Raw genomic sequence first — 21,570 nt, forward strand, 5'->3', positions numbered from 1 at the left:
CGTCAACCATAGGCCTGTAATAATCGTGTAATATTTCCCTCCAGTGAGCGCACACCGGCTCCTCCTCTATAGAGTGACAGCAGAACAGTAATACAGGAAGCCGGGGAGGGACGGGACGGCAGGGAATGTACAGCTACAGTGTGTGTACGGAGCAGAGGAGGCAGCCTGCTAGAGGAGACCCGTCAGCTGCCCGGACACCTGCACCCAGTGCCTGACACCATGGAGGAGCAGCAGCACAAGGCGGAGGTACAGGACACCGGCACAGGACACCGGCACAGTGCGCTCACAGAGGAGGGAGCAGGGCAAGCAGCACAGGTATCATCACACTGCAGGGCAAGCAGCACAGGTATCATCACACTGCAGGGGGCAGCACAGGTATCATCACACTGCAGGGGGCAGCACAGGTATCATCACACTGCAGGGGGCAGCACAGGTATCATCACACTGCAGGGGGCAGCACAGGTATCATCACACTGCAGAGCAGCACAGGTATCATCACACTGCAGGGCAGCACAGGTATCATCACACTGCAGGGCAGCACAGGTATCATCACACTGCAGAGCAGCACAGGTATCATCACACTGCAGGGCAGCACAGGTATCATCACACTGCAGGGCAGCACAGGTATCATCACACTGCAGGGCAGCACAGGTATCATCACACTGCAGGGGGCAGCACAGGTATCATCACACTGCAGGGCAGCACAGGTATCATCACACTGCAGGGGGCAGCACAGGTATCATCACACTGCAGGGCAGCACAGATATCATCACACTGCAGGGGGCAGCACAGGTATCATCACACTGCAGGGCAGCACAGGTATCATCACACTGCAGAGCAGCACAGGTATCATCACACTGCAGGGCAGCACAGGTATCATCACACTGCAGGGCAGGCACAGGTATCATCACACTGCAGGGCAGGCACAGGTATCATCACACACACTGCAGGGCAAGCAGCACAGGTATCATCACACTGCAGGGGGCAGCACAGGTATCATCACACTGCAGGGCAGCACAGGTATCATCACACTGCAGGGCAGCACAGGTATCATCACACACACTGCAGGGCAGCACAGGTATCATCACACTGCAGGGGGCAGCACAGGTATCATCACACTGCAGGGGGCAGCACAGGTATCATCACACTGCAGGGAGCAGCACAGGTATCATCACACTGCAGGGCAGGCACAGGTATCATCACACACACTGCAGGGCAAGCAGCACAGGTATCATCACACTGCAGGGGGCAGCACAGGTATCATCACACTGCAGGGCAGCACAGGTATCATCACACTGCAGGGCAGCACAGGTATCATCACACACACTGCAGGGCAGCACAGGTATCATCACACTGCAGGGGGCAGCACAGGTATCATCACACTGCAGGGCAGCACAGGTATCATAACACTGCAAGGCAGCACAGGTAGCACAGGTATCATCACACTGCAGAGCAGCACAGGTATCATCACACTGCAGGGGGCAGCACAGGTATCATCACACTGCAGTGGGCAGCACAGGTATCATCACACTGCAGGGCAGCACAGGTATCATCACACTGCAGGGCAGCACAGGTATCATCACACTGCAGGGGGCAGCACAGGTATCATCCCACTGCAGGGGGCAGCACAGGTATCATCCCACTGCAGGGGGCAGCACAGGTATCATCCCACTGCAGGGCAGCACGAGTATCATTACACTGCAGGGGGCAGCACAGGTATCATCACACTGCAGGGGGCAGCACGAGTATCATCAAACTGCAGGGTAGCACAGGTATCATCACACTGCAGGGGGCAGCACAGGTATCATCACACTGCAGGGGGCAGCACAGGTATCATCCCACTGCAGGGGGCAGCACAGGTATCATCCCACTGCAGGGGGCAGCACAGGTATCATCACACTGCAGGGCAGCACAGGTATCATTACACTGCAGGGGGCAGCACAGATATCATCACACTGCAGGGCAGCACAGATATCATCCCACTGCAGGGCAGCACAGATATCATCACACTGCATTGTCACCTACCTGCCACCTTGTACTTACAGTAAATAGTGATGCGTAGTGTAGTGAATTGCTGCTTACTGTAGTGGGGCTAGGACTCGTCCACCCCCTGCACCTATCGGGAGCTATGTCATCATTAGGTGTCCATCTCTACCTTGGTGGGAAGCACGTAGATGGGGAACACATCATCAGAAGGGAGTGGGGTTGTATTAATATAAGGTAGAGCCACCCATATGTGTTCAGGTACTTCATCTATTGATGATAAGAAGGTCTCTATTGATCGGCTGGGGACAGCTATTTAAGCTGCAGTACACCAATCCCCCTGACAAAGCTGTAGCGGCACATACATCAGGGGGCAGGTGCTCTGTGTGATGCTCCGTGTTGTCATTCAGGTTTTCCAGAAAATGAACTTACTGTAGTTTTGCTCACTTCTACCTTTGATGTTTTATTGCATTTGTAGTATACATGTATTCACTGTGTAAGCCATTTGTATGTGAGTAGAGTTATAGTATAGTATAGTAGAGTTTTTCAGACTGTCTAGCTAATAATACTTTACCCAAGTCATCTTAAAATAACGTCTTGTCCGCTCCAGGCCTTCTGCATGACCATCATGTGAAAATACTTGCAAGTGATGAAAGTCTCAGGGGGGCATTTATTAAGTCCGGCGGTTTTTTACGCCGGACTTATAAATGCTCCGGCGCTACGGAGATTTATGTAGAGGCGGACTGCCTCTACATAAATCCCGTGCGCGCCGGTGCGCACCGCCGAAAACCTACGCCAGCTGAGGACTGGAGTAGGTTTTCGGTGTACATTTGGGCCCACTACACGCCCCCCTGGCGTACTCGGCGGAAAGTGCCGATTTGCGAATATTTTATTCGCAAATCGGCCATTTGCAAATAAAAAAAACCGCAAATCGGCACTTTCTGCCGAAAATCATCCGTTCGCCGGATGATACATGTGGCCCTCAGTCTTTTTATTGGGAAGATAATTTAAAGGGGATATCTAGGCCTAGAAAAACATGGCCACTTTAATTTACCAAAAATGACTTGTTACTGCAGAAAAACAGCTCAATGTTGGAGGAGACCAAGGCTTCTTCATGACCATGCACCTCTCCTGTCTCCAGTTTGGGTGTAGTTTTGCAACTCAGTTCCATTGAAGTGAATGGAGCCTAATTGCAAAACCCTTATCTGAACTGGAGACAAGAGCTCTTTCTGGAAGAAATCGGCTATAAACTTTAATGGACAGATGGAGTCAGTTATTGTTCGTTGCATTTTCCGAATGTATATGTTAATTTTGCTGGACTCCTCCGCCGGGTCTCCTACACTATTCCCACACTCGCCTGTTTTTCTGGGGTAATGAGTCATTTTTTTGTAAATTAGGGGATTTTTAAAAACTTCAGGAATCACTTTGGCAATGTGAACATGGCCTTACAGTGTTCTGTGTGTGTGTGTGAATACACTTATGGCCGTATCACATGTATCGCTAGATCGTTCGGATTTAAACGATAATCATTTTGTGTAATAGCAGATAGAATTCGGGCCTATTTTTATCGTTTGCTCGTTCGCAAATTGTTTCTTACATCAATTGGTTTAATAAGAAGTCATAGCTGAAAAGCACGCAATAGCGACGACAAAACCACCGCAAGAACGATCGTTCCGTGTAATTGGGCAAACGATTTTTAGTGGTCGTTTGAAATTGTTTATCATTAATCGTTAGTCGTCAAAAAATTGCTTGGTGTAATAGTACCCTTACATTTTTAGTGAAATGATTAGTACCTGATAAACTCATCACAATGTCATCTCGCTTTTTATGAACCTTTTACTTTCTTTGTTACAGAACACTTTCAGTGGAGATGAAGCGAGCAGCATTGTTAAGGAGGTAAATCTTTTCTGCCTGCATTGTATGTACATCATAATCCAGAATGGATAAATATTTTACTTAGGTCTTCCTTCTTCTTTTAAATGGGGGATTTGTATGAGTAAACTCCCAGAATGAAAAATCCTGTATACATATATATGAATGTTTAGGATGGCTGAATGTACATGTGTTCTCAGTGGAGAGATGATGGGTGTGCCGCTGCCAGACATCTCCAGCAGCAGCAGCAGCAGCTTATCTCTCCGAGTACAGAAGTTGAGATTCAATGTACTCGACCTCTTCCCCTGACGTTATCTGATGGGTTATTGACCTGTGAGGCCGCCATACACTTTATATAGTCAGTCGGTCCGGCCAAAACGAGCAGACTGACCTTTCACTATAGAATGCGGGGACGTAACGTCTAGTATGATGTCCAAGCATTCATTTTGTTCTTGACATCTGCCCCTCTCAGAGGTAGCTCATGATGCCCTAAATAGCGACCCTTCTGTTCAATGGTTATCAAATCCTGCCTGGAAAAATAAGATTCAGATGAATCATGAGGGTCTACTTATTATATATATATCTTGGTTTTTATGTTTTGTTTTGTTTTTTTTATCAAAATTTCATCCATTACATTGGAGAAACCCATAGGGGAAGATTTATCAAACATGGTGTAAAGTGAAACTGGCTCAGTTGCCCCTAGCAACCAATCAGATTCCACCTTTCATTTTCCAAAGAGTCTGTGAGGAATGAAAGGTGGAATCTGATTGGTTGCTAGGGGCAACTGAGCCGGTTTTACTTTACACCATGTTTGATAAATCACCCTCAATAAGTCCATAATTCCACATATTTCTTACCACATTATGGCCCCTGCACACATCTTTAACCATAGATGTCTTTGGCTAGAGTAATAGAACTATTATAGCAGTATTAGGCTGGGTTCACACTACGTATATTTCAGTCAGTATTGTGGTTCTCATATTGCAACCAAAACCAGGAGTGGATTAAAAACACAGAAAGGATCTGTCCACACAATGTTGAAATTGAGTGGATGGCTGCCATATAACAGTAAATAACGGCCATTATTTCAATATAACAGCCGTTGTTTTAAAATAACAGCAAATATTAGCAATTTTAACATTGTGTGAACAGATCCTTTCTGTGTTTTTAATCCACTCCTGGTTTTGGTTGCAATATGAGGACCACAATACTGACTGAAATATACGTAGTGTGAACCCAGCCTTATACAGTATGTGGGTACTTATCAGCCAGGATTTATATTCCACTTCACATAAAACGTCTTTGTATTACAAGGCTTTGTGTAGAAATGTAGCGTAAGCATAAAGCGTTTTTGTTCTGTAAGCTGCGGGATAGGGAATTATGTTTCTGGCCGGTTGTTTCAATGTCAGAGAACTTGGCTTTCTGAAGAGATGGTGCAGTCACCTTGTGATAGCAGGTGACACAGGAACCATAACCACAGTCATACAATATCTATAGAAAGTCACCTTCATTTCTACTTACTATTATATTTATTGCTCGGTTACTTTTTTCATCAGGACACATTTACTCATACTAAGGCTATGTTCACACAATGTTTTTTCAGCTCCGTTTAAAATTACGTCTGTCATTTTGAGTCTAAAATAACGGACGTCATTTAGCTGTCTGGCCTCCCCTTAATTGAAAAGTTAAGCGGCTTAATTGAAAAGTCCATTCAATTTAATAGTAAAAACAGAGAAAGAACGGTGGAAAAGGAAAAACTGTGTGTGAACGTATACGGACCTACAACAATAAATCATTTCTTAGTTTTTTCTTCAGTTAGCAATATAGAGGTTTAGATCCCCCTATACTTACGTCATTGTGCCGGGTCCCGCTTTCTGAGTCGGTCGGGTGACAGAGACTTCAGCGCCCGAAGCCCGGAGCGCGTGCTCACAGGAGAGTCCGATGCCCATAGAGAATGACGGAGCATCGGACTCCCCATTCATTCTCTATGAGCACCGGGCTTCGGGCGTTAAAATCTCAGTCACCCGACCGGCTCAGGAAGCGGGACCTGGCGCGATGACGTCAGTAGAGGGGGATCTAACGGGGGGTCGGGAGCCTGTCACCCCAGCACGGGGGGTGACAGGTTTCCTTTAAGGGTACAAACACACACACACACCGTATACACAGCAAATACGCAGCAGTAATTAAAAAATGTCCGCTGTTTGCAAAAGACGTCCGAAAATAATGATCATGATTATTATTTTGACGTCCACAGTAAAAACCAGGCCAAGGCCAGGTATCCATCCACAGACAGCTGTTTCGGGATGTTGCCCTTCATCAGTGTGAAGCAGGATTCTGGCTAGGTGGGAGCAATGCCTAGTAAAGCCATAAGAGAAACAGATCGCTGATCTCAGGGAGACCAGACAAACGATAACACTGCCAGCTGCTGGTTAAAGCGCTCAATGTAGTGAAGTCCTAGGTGCATTGCTTCCTGGGGAACATGAATATGGAAAAGAAGAACCTGTGGAGCCTCATTTAAGAGTCTCAAAACACAGGACTAGCCAGATATGACTCCAGGAAGAACCCAGCCAAGGGTCGGCTCCTGTAGGGAAACCACCATATTAAGTGGCCCTATAAGTCAATGTAATGACAAGAGAAAAAACAATAATAGTTGTGAAAGTATAGAAGTTAGAGCCCACCAGTATTATATTGTATTATAAGAAAGTAATGATATGTAACCAAGAATCACAAAAACAGTAATGTGAATGGCACCTAGTAGTGAATATCTATTTGTAGACCTGAGGTTGCAATGTATTGACCTAAATGGTAACACATTACTGTTGTGCAGCATTTATACAGTGATGGATGATGGGTGCTTACACCCCAGCCTCTTACCATGTACAATATTAATGCTAATGGAAGTTGTACAAATGACTTTACACTATACATTGTCCCTTGGGACTCAACATGTGTAGTCCAGCTTTCATTAGATAATGACTGTCTATAGTACTACATATCTAGACACATAATATAGGAATATAAAATATAAATGAGGTTTTCATGACTAAAGACTTAGCTTTTGTACTTGTTGTTTGTTATTGTATATATAGTGTATGTGATGTGCCTTACACTTACATAGCATTTCCTGCTACTATTTAAATGCCATTGACACTGATCATGTGATTTTGCCACAGTTTTGGCAAAATTGTTGCAAAAAAGAAAAACACATTTACCACAATTTGTGCAATTGTGGTAAAAAAAAAGCACTATTTCTACTACAATTATTACTACTATTATTATTTTACTACTTTTTCAGCCAAATGGTCCTGTTACACAGCCCAATATGGGGCCTCACTGATCGGCGCTCACTTACAGTGCATTTACAAGTCACGCAGCCGGGCCGCACGAACGATTGTTGTATCCTTCATGTGACAATTACCATTTATTGTTATCAACCGCACATCCCCTATTTACACCGGAAAATGTGCGGCCGATAACGATACAGCAGCACTAGGATTTCTAGAAAAGCTCATTAGTGATTATAGGCCATGTAAAAGGGGCTCAAAGGAGAACTCCGGTCAGGACTAATTTTTTTCAAAACACCACAGAGGGGGTGGGTGAAAAAGACATCCACTTACCTCCACGACTCCTGCCCTGCTGACCACATACCGCTGCTCTGGTCTCCAGTGTCCGACTGCTTCCTGATCTTGAGATGGGACTTGGGACATGACGTGGCAGAGCAGCTCAGCCATTTAGCAGCTGTAACGCTTCCCTGTCTCTGCTGCTGACGGCTGAGTGTGCCTGCCACGTCATGCCCCAAGTGCCGTCTCAAGACCAGGAAGAGGCTGGGAATGAAAGCCGCAATATGTTGGTGCTGGAGCCGGGGAGGTAACTGGATGCTGTAAAGAGCATTTACAGAGCATCGCTGGGTCATTCATACAGTCCTTTAAATTTATCATTACCGGCTGCACATCCCTCATTTACAATAATTTAAATAGTCACAAATGATCCAGTCACCCAACGAACAAGCATTGGCTGATTCCTGGCCCTTTTAAACAGGCTGCTTATTGGGAACAAGTTCTCATTGGCCCATGTAAATGCTGTTGGCACTCTACAAGCTGTCCTTCCTTGGACCACCATTAGTAGGTACTAGACACTACATACCAGGAACACCCGACAAGCCGCACTGTTTTTGAGACTCTCTTAAGCTTTCTATTGCTGCCACAATTTGGCCCTAATCATAATCACTCAGATCCTTACACTCGGTAATTTTTTTTCTTGCTTCTAACATATTTACTTCCCTGACTGATGGCTCACCCGATGCCTCATATATCCTACCCCTTGACAGGGGCCATTATAACGGGATGATTAATGTTGCTCTCTTCATCTTCCAGGGATATTAATGTTATGGCTGGTCGGTTTCAATTACTTAGTTCTCTTTTAAAAGCAACCTGACAATTTTTATAGGAGTATTTGCATGTTTTATATCAAATCTACCTGTACTGCTGGCAAGATTCAGCCTAGGTGGCATACAGTATGTTATTTGTAATGTACTTCTATTTAAAAAATCTCAGGTCTTCCAGTACTTATCAGCTGCTGTATGTCCTACAAGAAGTGGTGTATTTTGTCCAGTCTGGAAAGAATACACCACTTCCTGCAGGACATACAGCAGCTAATAAGTACTGGAATATGTGAGATTTCATAATAGACGTAAATTATAAATCTCTGGCACTTTCTGGCACCAGTTGATTTGAAAGATTTTTTTTTCGTAAACAACCTCTTTAAATAATGAGTAAGCATGTCCTTGTTCTTTATTACTGGTATATAAATATACTGTATGTGTGTGGGATACAAGAACATGATGGTTTATCGTCAGTGACCACAATAAGGACACGCTGTGGTGTACACTATGTGTCTGTGATAGATGGTTACACATTACATCATTCCCATCAGAACAACACTGCCATTCATTGTCTGCAGCTTAGGAGGCGATTCATGGCAGAGGACTAGAATGTGGAATGAATCATGAAGAAGAAGCTTCTATTCTGACTAGACTATACTGAGGATTTATCATTTTGCTATTTATTTAGTCGTGGACCTTGTGATGCGTAGGGTGTGATCACATGCTCAGATGTGTTATGGCAGAATATAAGGCCAGGAATGCACTTATAAAGAGGAGAAGCCTCAGTCTTTTCAGCTTTGTATTCAGTATTTGCAATAAAAACAAAACAAAACTGAACATATGGACTTACCCTAACAGAGCCGTGATCACTAGAATGGATGTCTTTGACGTAAAACCCCCGATGGCAAGAACAGTTGTGCAGAGTGCACTTCTCTTGGCTAAGAAAGCTTTGTAAGCCCCAGCGGAGAGGGAAAAATGGCAATGTGAACAGAGCCTTAGGGCCGTATTACACAGCCCGATCACTATAGTAAGCAAGCAGCGATCTGGGCTCATCTACTGTGCCTATTACACAGCTCAATTATCGTGCAGCACGGGCTGTGTGTGTTTGTATGTATATGTATATATATATGAGCGATGTCTGTGTCACCCTAGCTGTGTATAGTAAATAATAAACTGTATAGGTTAGCTCTCCACGCTCCCTGGTGTTCAGCAACTTCAGAGCCCCTCAGCCAAACAATGGCCACGGTGGCCCCAATCTCAGCCAGTGATTGGCTGAGAAGCTCTTCACTTCACAGACTGGTTTCAAAGTTGTACCAGCAGCTCAGAGTGACTCTGTACCCACAGTCTGCCCCCCCCCCCAAACCACTTGTACCTTCAGATAGCTGCTTTTAATCCAAGATCTGTCCTGGGGCCCATTCGGCAGGCAATGCAGTTATTCTCCTAATAAATAACTTTTAAACTTGCAGCCCTGTGTCAAACTGGCGCGGCCTAGAGTGTCTGTGTATTAGGCTTTCACCGCCTCTCCGTCCCTCCTCCCCGCCCTCCTTATCATTAGGAACAATCCTGGGCAGGTATTCTCCTGTTCATCACCTGTCTGAGCACTGCACGTGTGTTGGATCATTAAGGCACCTGTGCAGTGTTTAGACAAGTGAGGAATAGAAGAAATTCTGCCAGGGGCATTCCTAATGGTGAAGAGGGTGGGGTGCAGGAACAGAGAGGCGGTGCAGGGTTAGGGCATAGACACTCTAGGCCACACCAATTTGACACAGGGCTGCAAGTTTAAAAGTTGTTTTTTAGGACAATAACTGCATCACCTGCCGAACGGACCCCAGGACAGATCTTGGATTAAAAGCAGCTATCCGAAGGTACAAGTGGTTCGGGGTGGTCAGATTGTGGGTACAGAGTCACTTTAAGGGAGTGCGGAAAACCCAGGAAGACACCAGGGAGCATGGAGAGGTAACATATACAGTTTATTATTTTCTTTACAGATTCATCAACCAGTGTCCATGTTGTTGTCATTGCCTGATCGTTGTCTTTATTACATGAAGCAGTAATTGGCATGATTCGACCAAATATTGCTTTATGTAATAGGGCCCTTAGTTGATAATGTTGATGAGATTATTATATAATCCACAATGTTTGTGTACATTAAAATTAATTAAAAAGAAACTCGCTTTTTCTGCCCCAAAACAGTTTTTTTTTTGTTTGTTTTTTTATGAAAACTGTATCTAATGTTTGTTTGTTTTCATGACCCAGTGTGTAGACGTCATCCTGGGTGGAGTCGATTATGATGACAGTAGAGTCAATGAGTGGATGTCGGCCGTGGTTGAACAATCTTTAACCCATCTAGTAAAGATGGAAAAAGCCTTTAAATATATTGGTAAGTTACATTCTTCTAGCAAAGCACTTATCCCGTAATTGTCACTGAATTCTGCTTACTCTGCACACAGCCAGCATACGTTGCTTGCTGGAGTACTGTATGTGCCAAGTACAGAGCCTGTCTCACATGTAGCAGGCTGTGTGCATGAAGCCCATAGGTCCATTCACAAAGCTTGTACAGAGCCTCTTAGTATAAAACCGCACAGCCTTTGTCATACACACACAGCCTGCTGGAGTCTGTATCAGTACTTTCCCCAGGATGCAATTCTTCTCAGGACAATATCTCCTTGCATACAGCATATGGTTTAGCTATTTTTTTTTCCGTACAAAATTAGACAGAAGAAAAACGTATGTACATCTCCATATGGGAATGGAGGGATGCAGAGGCATAGTAGAGATCCTATGCACTGCTTTTCTTAAGACATCATATGGCTATGGACTATGTTCACATACAGTTTTTTTTTTTCCCCAAGTTTTTTGGCAGTGTTTTTTCCCCCCGGCGAAAGGGGGCCTTACTAAGCACTAAACATGATTTTTTTTTTTTTTTTTTTTTAAATATAAAAGATGTAAATCAAATTATATTTTTTCTTAAAATACAAAGGGGATCTGTCATCTTTAGCTTTATGTCTTTTTAAATTTGTTTCTAACTTTTGCTTTAAAAACAAATTAAAAGAAAAACATTTACATAAAAACTATGTGGGAACACGCCCTGAAACCTAGAATATTTAATATCTAGCAAACTTAGAGATTTAGTATAAATGAACATTATTGTAATAGTTGTTCTAATCAGAAAACATTTACAGATAGGCACCTATCACACATCAGAAACATATAATACTGTCCACAAATACAGATCCATGATTGCGGACAGTATTGCACCCATTCATTTCTATGGCCCCTTGCACTGATCCATAGAAATCAATTGTGGACAGTTTAAAGTTTGACGCCTGTAAGCTTCTGCAATTTATGGAATATGTTGCCTGCCTTTCCCCTCTTTTTTTTTTTTTTTTTTTTTTTTTTGTGGACCCACAAAATATGGATGCATTACGGATGAATTACCCTTACAAGTTAAACAATTCTGATGTATGAAAGGGGCCTTAGTGCAGGTTGCGATATGTGAAGTTTAAACATGGCTGATGCTACAGAATTCTCCAGTTTTTAGGATCTCTGTTCGACTGTTCCCCCGGGTAAAAAGATTCCAGTAATTTCCTTCTAAGCTTTGTTTAGTAGTAGAACATTGTCATTGCTCATACCTTTGTACTACTTGACAGCATACAGTATCTTCAGGTGTTATGTTAGTTTTCCCAACACAGCTGCAGCACCCATAAAATGGCAGGGTGTGTCCCCAGCTTGTAGACAGTCACATGAGCAGTTTATGCATCATAGTAATTGTCCGCCAGTGTAATAAAACCACCTTACTGGTTTGGCAGCTCTGACTTTTTTATGATTTTTTTTTCACTTTTTATGTAAGAATCCAAAGCTGCTATTACCATGGATGCTGTACGTGTACTAGTGGACTGAATATTAGGTTGCCTGAGTTTACTTTATCATGCAGAAGCCAAGTTCAAATTTTCTTTCTGGTTATTCCCTACCCTCTTTAGACTTTATATACAATATATATACTCAATGACCTTTGGCCTTCAGAACCGAAATGATCAGAGATGTCACTACCACCATTGCAGCCATAGCGACTGCTGAGGGGCCCGCCATATCAGTGGGCCACTCTTGCTGAGCGGACCTTCAATCAAAACTTTGCTATGGGGCCCAGCAATTTCTAAGTATGCCCCTGGCAACAATTCATTGTGGCATAGATTCTACTAGGAGCTGGAATCATTTGGGAATGTTGGCCCATAGCAGCAAATATAGCGGTCCCTCGTCTTCATGACACACTTTTCTTTTTTAGAATAACAGTGATGCTCATTTTGAATGGGCACTGTCATAAAAAAAAAAACTTTTGATGCATGAGAGACATATTAAAAGTCTAGACCACGACCAGTCAGGAGAACGAGGCGGGAGAATTTGGAGTGAGGTGCGTTTATTACCAGCTCCATTTCACATGACCTAGATGGACTTGTAATGTAAGTCTATGGGGCTGTCTAGTTCTCAGACACAGGTCAGGGAGAGGAGAACAGGGCAGCAGGTCATCTCTCCACTCATTCTACTGATCATATTAAAAGTTTTTTGTTTTTTTTTATGACAGACAATCTTTACATGATTACACATATTAGGCAATTCTAGGGTTATCGAATATATAACATGAATATAAGGACGGCCATTTTGATAATTGAATGCTATTTGCTTTCATATCTTTCAGTAACCTGTACAGTAATGCAGAAAAGAGGGGGTGGTCTCCACACTGCAAGTTCCTCATTTTGGGATAACGCCACTGACGGTAACTCCAGAATGCCAATAATTTCTACCATGAATATACAGAGGGCTGTGCTGCTACATACTGTATAGATGATTCCCTGTGGCTGCTGAGTCTCAGGCCCTTCCTGTAGAAAAAGAACTAAGCAAATATACAGTACGATTCGTCAAAACCAAATATAATAGATCAGCTCAGATTCATTTAGTCTTGTAAAAGACATTCTGTCTTGTAAGTGATCTGATTGTCTGAGAAGTTAGAAACAAGACGGTGCACAGTCTCCTTCCAGACTTCTACAGAATGACTTTTATAGGACTAAGTGATTCAACAGCTGATTTATTAGATTCAGGTTCAGCAAATCTTACTGTAGATTCCCTCAGCTTTAGGCTATGTTCACACTACGTAAAACTACGGCCGTAGTTCTCGCTGCAGAACTACGGCCGTAGTTTTGCGGTGTGGACAATGCCTTGTGTGCAATGGGATCCTGGCCGGAGCGTACACACATCATATGCGCTCCGGCCGAGATCTGCGCTGTGCCGGAAAAAACTGACAGGTCATTTTTCTGCGGCCGGAATTCAGTGAATTCCGGCCAAAGAAAGACCTGTCAGTTCACACAGTGAAGCAAACGGCTCCGGCCACTTGCTTCACTGTGTGCTATGGGAAGCTCTGATGCGGGCGCGCGCTGGTGCGCCCGCATCAGAGCTCTGCGGCCGATAGAACATCCGGCCGGTACTTAAGTACCGGCTGAGATGATCCGGCCAGGGACTGGCCGTTCCGTGACCCGGCCGGGGTCACGGAACGGCCGGTCTAATACGTAGTGTGAACATAGCCCTACTCCTTATGGAATTGAATGCATAGAGAGACCCAGTAGGTCCCAATAGAATTCTATAGTCGCTGTGTTAAAATGTTATTAAATACAGAAAGTTTTGTCTAAGCTCAGTATTTATGTCATTGTTTTTCTGCATTGTGTTTCAGTATTTCATATCTGTATTTTTCTCATTGTCATCATTTATATCTCTCATGTACATACAAATAGAGATCTGTGATCTGGATGTCATTGAGAAATACGCTGCAGAATCTGTTGGTGACATACAAATAAATAATAATAATTATAATTATTATTATTATTATTAACAAATACAGATCTGTGTTTTATCAAAGTGTCCCTGTCAATTAAAAGAAAAATGTTTGAAATGTCACACAAACATGTCAGAATGTTTACTCTGTTGGAGTCTGTGGGGGAGATTTATGAAAGAGTGTAAATTTACACCTGGTGTAAACTGCCCACAGCAACCAATCACAGCTCAGCTTTCAGCTCTGGTAGAATATAAGAGGAGCTGTGATTGGTTGCTGTGGGCAGTTTACACCAGGTGTATATTTACACCCTTTCATAAATCTGCCCCTGTATGTTCAGATCCTCTTCAGATCTTCAGCGTTCGTTAGACTCGAGGAAATGATCCAGCCAAGGGAAAAGGACGTTAATTTATATGTTTATAATACAAAGTGAATATTCGGAGGAGAATTTCCAATATACACAAAAAAAAAAAAAAGAAAATCATATGGAACCATAAACATGAAAAGTCAATTATAGAAGATTTTTTTTTTTCTTGTATACCAATAAGTATACCACTTACTAAAACCTGTTGTATTTCTTTCAGGAAGCTGCACAGTGCGATGGGAGAACCGGACCATGTATTGCGTTTTCAATGTCTTTGCTGTGGCCATACATCTATAAATGAATGTCAGGAAACTATTTGCCCTTTGCACGCTTTTAATCTTACTAAAAAAAAATGCAAAAAGGAGACTTTTAAGTAAATCTGATTATCTGTATTACCAAACTATAGCAGCTTAGCTGTCTACTATAAAGGCAGGATAAAGCACAATGTATCTTGTGCCACCAAGGTTCCAGTCAGGAATAACACTACTGCCATAGCCTGCCACATGATGTGTTATCCAGTATATCCTGTATAATGTATACAGTAATATGTAAACTCTCAGGAATAGAAATATATACATAGGGAGCACCCTCAATACACACAATATAACTGCTTTATATTTTATTCATTCGGTAACATAAGTTATTGCTCCTATACTTTGGGAATAACTGCACATAATACTTTAGGTTTACCCTTACATGCACACAATGCATATTGCATCTAAACTTGTATTAACTAACCAGGTTAGGACAATATTTTAACTTCCTTTTAGCTTTATTATCGCTTTACATTGGTCATATATTGCCTTGGACTCATGGTTTCTTTTACTTGCTTTCGAACATTTGCACTGCTCTGTAAAGGAGTTGTCCAATAGGGTAAGATGTAAAAAGAATAAAAAGAAAAAGGGGGCGGACATGATTGGCTGAGTGGGCAAGTCCGTTTGTCATGATGGGGAACAGGAAGTGGAGATCAGTGAGGACCTGGACAGCGTCAGAAGGATCAGTAATGTTTAGTTTTTAACCTCTTTATTTTATCCCACCCCTGGACAACTCCTTTAATATGAATATATGTTAAATATATAAATTCATTTACAATATAATTATGTAATTTTAAAAATGTAAAGCAAGATTTTACATTGACAAAAATGAATGACATCTGTATCATGTATACTGCAACATTGGTATGGATCTTAAGTTAAACCATTAAATGTAAACTTAACCCAGTGTAAAAGCTAAAAGTTATTTTTTTCATCACACATCCGATACCTTTTAGTGTATAGTAATACTTGTAATATATGTATACCATTACTTATGGTACGTAATATGGTACGTAATAATCCCTGCTGTCACCTGTATGCACAGGACACACAGATGCCATGTTCATTCCATCTGAGCCTCCGCTCATATAAGAACCAGTGAAGAACTTCATAAGTGGCACATACATATTCTGTATGGGGGTCTGTAGTTTATGTGTTATAATCATTTATAGCATGGGTCTTCAAACTGCGGCCCTCCAGCTGTTGCAAAACCACAATTTTCTATCATGCCCGGACAGCTAAAGCTTTGGCTGTCCAGACATGATTGGAAATGTAGTATTGCAACAGTTGGAGGGCCGCAATTTGGAGACATGATTTATAGCATACAAAATGTATGTTGCCCCAATTTTTTTGAAGGAACTCGGCAGGGAGGTTGTTCCAGACATCGTGGTGAACTAATCCCAGATCTTCTGTTTCACTGATGTTGAGATCAGGACTCTGGGGCCTATATCATCACTTTCAGGCCTCCTTGTTCACGTTGAAGAAAGTTCTTAATGACATTGCATGTTTGGGGTCATTGTACTGTTGCAGAAAAAACATTGGTGCCGATCATACACCTCCCTGATAGTATGATGTATATGCCTGTATTTCTCAGCATTGGGCATGCCATTGACCCTGACCCAATCCCCCACCCTGCAAGGAACCTCCACCGTGCTTCACTGCCGCCTGCAGACACTTATTATTGTACCGCTCTTCAACCCTTCAATAAACAAAGTGTAGACCATGTGCTACCATTCTTCTGCACCCCTATTCCTATGTTTTTGTGTGTAGTTGAGTCGCTTAAATTTATAGCTTTTTGACTGCACTTCGGGGGAAAAGGGATAATGATGGATTGTAATGGATTCATGGCTGTCATTGATCTTGGAATAATAAAATATGAGCCATTTCCCTTTAGGTCAGAGACATATTGGCAACAGCAACTTCTGCAGCTATTATACCTCTTGGTACCCAAAAAAATAACTAGAAAGGTAATCAAAAAAGGTCGTACAGGCTGGGGTCAAACCCAATGGACAATGCGGTACCGAATCAGAATCCAGAGAATAGGCAGATGTACAGGATCAGAATTACCAGGTAAAGAGATACAGATGTATAGATACAGGGTACGCTTAGCTCGCTCAGTGAGACTAAATAGCTAGCAAACACTACAGGACAACCAAAGACTTTGTGGGAGGTCAGGGACCTGGTCCAGCACCTGAGTGGACGAGGCACACAGAACACAGACTGACAAAACAAGGGATGAGTGGAAAGGAAGGATGTCAGTCACAAGCAAAACAAAGATGTCTGTAGTTCTGTCTGCAGTTGCAGACAGAATAGGACCAATGTTATTCAGTCGCCTGTTCATGCCTCTGTATGTGTGTACGGGGGCCACGATCAGTGCCACCCAAAAAAAAAAAAAAGCACTTGTAGCATGGACCGGGACTTCTATGGGATACAATTCCTGTCAACCACCGCTCCTGTCAACCCCTCTGCCCACCCCCAGACAGCGCATCCCCCAGGGTCGGCACATATTGACCCGAACCGTCCCTGGGATTGAGGCTGGGGAAGTGGCTGCAATGATCAGCTCCCGGTCCTACAGTGAAGCGTCCTCCTCCCTGTGCATTTCTTGTAGCGCTGCACAGCTCTGCTCCAGAGAAAGGATCAGGAGATCAAGAAAGGTTCTGCGTCACACCAGGAAGGGGGTTGGGGATGCACTGCCAGCACCCAAGGAGGAAACATTCTCAGCTCTGCTGTGTCGGGGGGGGGGGGGGGGGAGACACATCCAGCTCTGCTATCACAAATTGTTTTTCACAGATCACGGATCAAAGCTAGCAGACAAAATCACGTTCCTCAAAAATCACTGGACATGTGAATGAGGCCTAACTGTTTACTGAACTCATGTCCCACTGATAAACCACTGAACTTATGAATACTGATCATTTAAGTGCTGTAAATGGCTCCCAGCTGCGCCAAGCGGGACTCGGAAGTGATGCCAGGCCGCCTCTGGGATGACACTAATGGAGCTACACATGTGCAAAGCCAGTCTGAAGTCATGGCGGCCTTATAACTATGCTAAATAACTGATTTTATACCAGGGCAATGCGGCTTATATGCTGGAACAAATGCATGTAGGTTAATAAATCACAATTAAACCATGTATTACTAGTGCAAAATTAAAGCAATTAAAGTGACAGTGCAAAATAAAAGTGAGGGTGTGTAACAGTGCAAGTACAAAAGGTGCAGGTGCAAACAATTGTGCAAAATAAAACCTCTAGTAGCAACAAAACCACAAATAGGGAAAACACACACAAACAAACAAACTATTACTGGATTTCTTCACAAAAAAAAAACTATTACTCTGTTATTGTATTGTGGTGTAGGTGTTTCTCCTTTTGTTTTCTTCACTTAGCAGGGAAGAGATAGGTGTGGTGGAGAATCAATTACCAAATCAGAGGGAATTGAGCTGTGTTCAGACTGGTGCAATTGAAACATAGAATTCAAATACTAAGTTATGGCTAAGAGCACAGTCTCGGCTGTATACTACCAGGCGAGGATCGCGCTAAGATCCTAATGTTATGCCATGACACCCATACATTTTATTCCTAAAATTTTTTATTCTGGATATTCAATTCTTTAACATGCAGATACTTTTGTGTCTAAAATATACAGTAATAAAACATCATGATGCAATGATGCCCTTGGTAGTTTTACAGTATTACTGTGTGACCAGCAGATGGCAGCAGTAATCTGTAAATATAGCATCAGGATATCACATAGTAGTTAGGATGTGACCTTCACCAGAGCATATCATACAGCTGACCCATAATACTCTCTCTATGAAGTTAGACTATACATTAATAGTAATAAGTACATTAATTAGCCAATCTTATCATCATATTTGTCTGTTTATTTACACAGCTCCAGACTGTATCTAAAATGCAACAAAATACAGGATCGACAGTAGAAATGTGCATTAAAGGTGCAGCTCGCAGTCAGTACAGGCTGTAGCGTGTATGTAGGAATATGTGACTTTAGGGTGACTTTGATGTTGGTGTGGTGCAGGAAGAAACCAAGACCCCGGGAATTGAGGAAGTGCATTGTAATTTGGGTAACTTAACTGAAAAAGAGGATTTCTTACATAATATTGACATATAAAGTTTGAATAACGTGTAATTATGTACGATCAGTAAATATTCATTAGTTGCTGCCAATACTTTTTGGAACTGTCCCATATGCTATTAACTAGCTTCAAGGTAGATGTGGTACACAATACACAATTGTGTGTTTTTTTTTTAAAGTTTGTAGAAAGATAAAGATAAGGGGGTGGGGGAGGGTCTTATTTACATGAAAATGTCATCGATGTATTAAATACATCAGAAATGGAACATAAAAATGACAACCAGCTCTAGTATTACAGCTAAGTGTCAGGCAGTCCTCCCAGCTCTGAAGAACAACATCTGGATTGAGGGTTTAGAAAATTAAAAGAATTCAAACTGTTGGAGTGAAAGGATTTAAGAAGTCAAGTGATGAAAGTCAGTGTCTCAGCAGACGAGTGTATAGCCTGAAAATACTTTAGCTGGAAGCAAAACCTTGTGGAACACCCAGTATGATACAAATAACAGTTCTTCCAAGGAACCAGAAGAAAAAAATAAAATAATGGGAAGCTACTTTACGTAATGGGGTGTCCTAGACAGAAACATTTATCACCTGTTCACTGGCTAGGGGAAAAGTAAGAGATCACCAGCGGCCGCCCGACTGCTGCTCAATTGTTTACCTCATACACTTTTAGGCTTTGTTCATACTACGTATATTTTCGTAAAACTACGGCAGTTGTTGCCAATTGCAACAGCGACCGTGATTAATACAAAAATATACGTTACCTTGCCGTCTATGGAATCCCGGCTGGAGCGTATACACATAGTATACACTCTGGCCGGAATCCCTAGCGGCGCTGCGAGAAACTGACATGTCAGTTTTCTGCGGCCTTTATTCAATGAATAGCGGCCACAGAAAACCCTGTCAGTGCACACAATGGAACGTGCAGCTCTGGCCGCACACTCCATAGTGTGCAGTGGAGAGTTCTGATGCGGGCGTGCACGGATACGCCCACATTAGAACTCAACGGCGCGAGAGATAATCCGGCTGATACTGCAGTATGATCTTCTCTGAGACCGGCGGTTCCGTAGCTGCACAGGAACAGCGCAGAGGAGGAAAGTAAGAGACATACAGTAGGGACAAATCAGCAGGTTAGATTTGTCTTTAATTGACCAGTGATTATCTGAGCGGACAGGTCCTGCTCTGACATCTTTATGCTCCTCTTCACTACTGTCTTGCTACTTGGGTCCTCCAACTAAGTGATCAGTGAGTGTACCGCTGGATGGATAAAAAGTGCTTGTGGTTGCAAATGAGCCCTAAAAAAAATCTGGGTGTCCAAAATAAGAAGGTGTCAAAAAAATTTAAATGTGCAAATGTGAGCAATACTTCTGCATATGTAGATAATTATCAGAATACGGAATTCACATGAGTAATAGACTCCGAATCTCTCTGGAATATGGAGATCCAATGTAATCCAACAGCTTGTGAGCATTGTCAAGAGAGGCTGGCAAACATTCACATTTTACACCGACAAGAGAACACATGAAGATAAAGTTTGATGTCCAGCAAGAAAAATATATTTTAGCTATAAATATTGTCTGTGTTGAAGAGGAAGCCAAGGGATACGTTCCAGGCAAGATAAAACATTGGAGAAAGATTTATGGAACTCTCTCTTGTTGCCTTATGTTATTTACTGTAAACTCCTGTAAAAGTCTCTATAATTTAATACATTTGAGGGTCTCACATTGCATGTGCTTCATGTTATTAGACAGGCTGATTAACCCCTTCAAGACCGAGCGCATGGATGTCCAGGTCAGATTAATGCAATGTTTCTCTCCGCCTTCTAAGAGCCATAGCGCTTTTATTTTTTCACCTACAGGTGCAATCGTTTGTTGTTAATTGGAGAAAACAATCACTCAGTCTAATAGGATCCTTAGAATGGGCCGGATTATCACAGGGACTCATGCTGCCTGAAAACCTGGTGCATCCTTAGGCATCCTGCGTATGAGACCGTCCGTTCCGTGACCCAGCTGGCTCACGGAACGGCCGGTCTCAGAAGAGATCAGAAGATGATCTTTAGCACTGCTTAGTTCTGATGCTGATGTGTATACACTCCGGTCAGGATCCCTTCAGCCTGCAGCACTACGTAAGTTCTGTGAAAATCATGGCCGTTTAAACAACCACCGTGATTTCCATGGAACTTACGTAGTGTGAACATAGCCTTAAACTGTCTTGTCTACTTTTGCAAGGATTGGTGGAAAAATAAGGGTCTTATTACATGGAAAGATTATCGTGCCAAAAAATGCTATATTGTTGAATTTAAGCGACATTAAGCGACATTAATTGCACATATCCTTAAAAAAAATTATCTGACAACCATTGATAATTATACTGCTTCCAAGCCATATCTTTGTGTGTTTTATGACATCTTTATTAGAGATAAGCGAACCTCGAGCATGTTTGAGTCGATCCGAACTTTCGGCATTACATTAGCGGTGGCTGCTGAAGTTGGATAAAGCCCTAAGGCTATGTGGAAATCATGGATATAGTCATTGGCTGTATCCATGTTTTCCAGACAACCTTAGAGCTTTATCCAAGTTCAGCAGCCCCCGCTAATCAAATGCCGAACGTTCGGGTTCGGATCGACTCGAACCCTGAACCCAGTTCGCTCATCTCTAATCTTTATGCCATGTTATAGTCAAATCAGATCCGTGTCTGACTTATTGATGGATTTTATGCAAAAAAAATGAAAAGCAGAAGACAGCGC

General features: G+C 42.7%; 1 protein-coding gene across 1 annotated transcript; it reads left to right on the plus strand.

Moving 5' to 3' along the window:
* Positions 1–30: 30 nt before the first annotated feature.
* On the plus strand, positions 31–16,467 carry DYNLT3 (dynein light chain Tctex-type 3). The gene is made up of 5 exons (XM_069944773.1): positions 31–246; positions 3,838–3,879; positions 10,493–10,616; positions 12,930–13,007; positions 14,639–16,467. The coding sequence occupies exons 1-5, from the start codon at positions 220–222 to the stop codon at positions 14,713–14,715; spliced, it is 348 nt and encodes a 115-aa protein (XP_069800874.1). The 5' UTR covers positions 31–219; the 3' UTR covers positions 14,716–16,467.
* Positions 16,468–21,570: the final 5,103 nt, after the last annotated feature.

Source organism: Dendropsophus ebraccatus, chromosome 11, assembly GCF_027789765.1.
Source record: "Dendropsophus ebraccatus isolate aDenEbr1 chromosome 11, aDenEbr1.pat, whole genome shotgun sequence".
Lineage (NCBI taxonomy): Eukaryota > Metazoa > Chordata > Amphibia > Anura > Hylidae > Dendropsophus > Dendropsophus ebraccatus.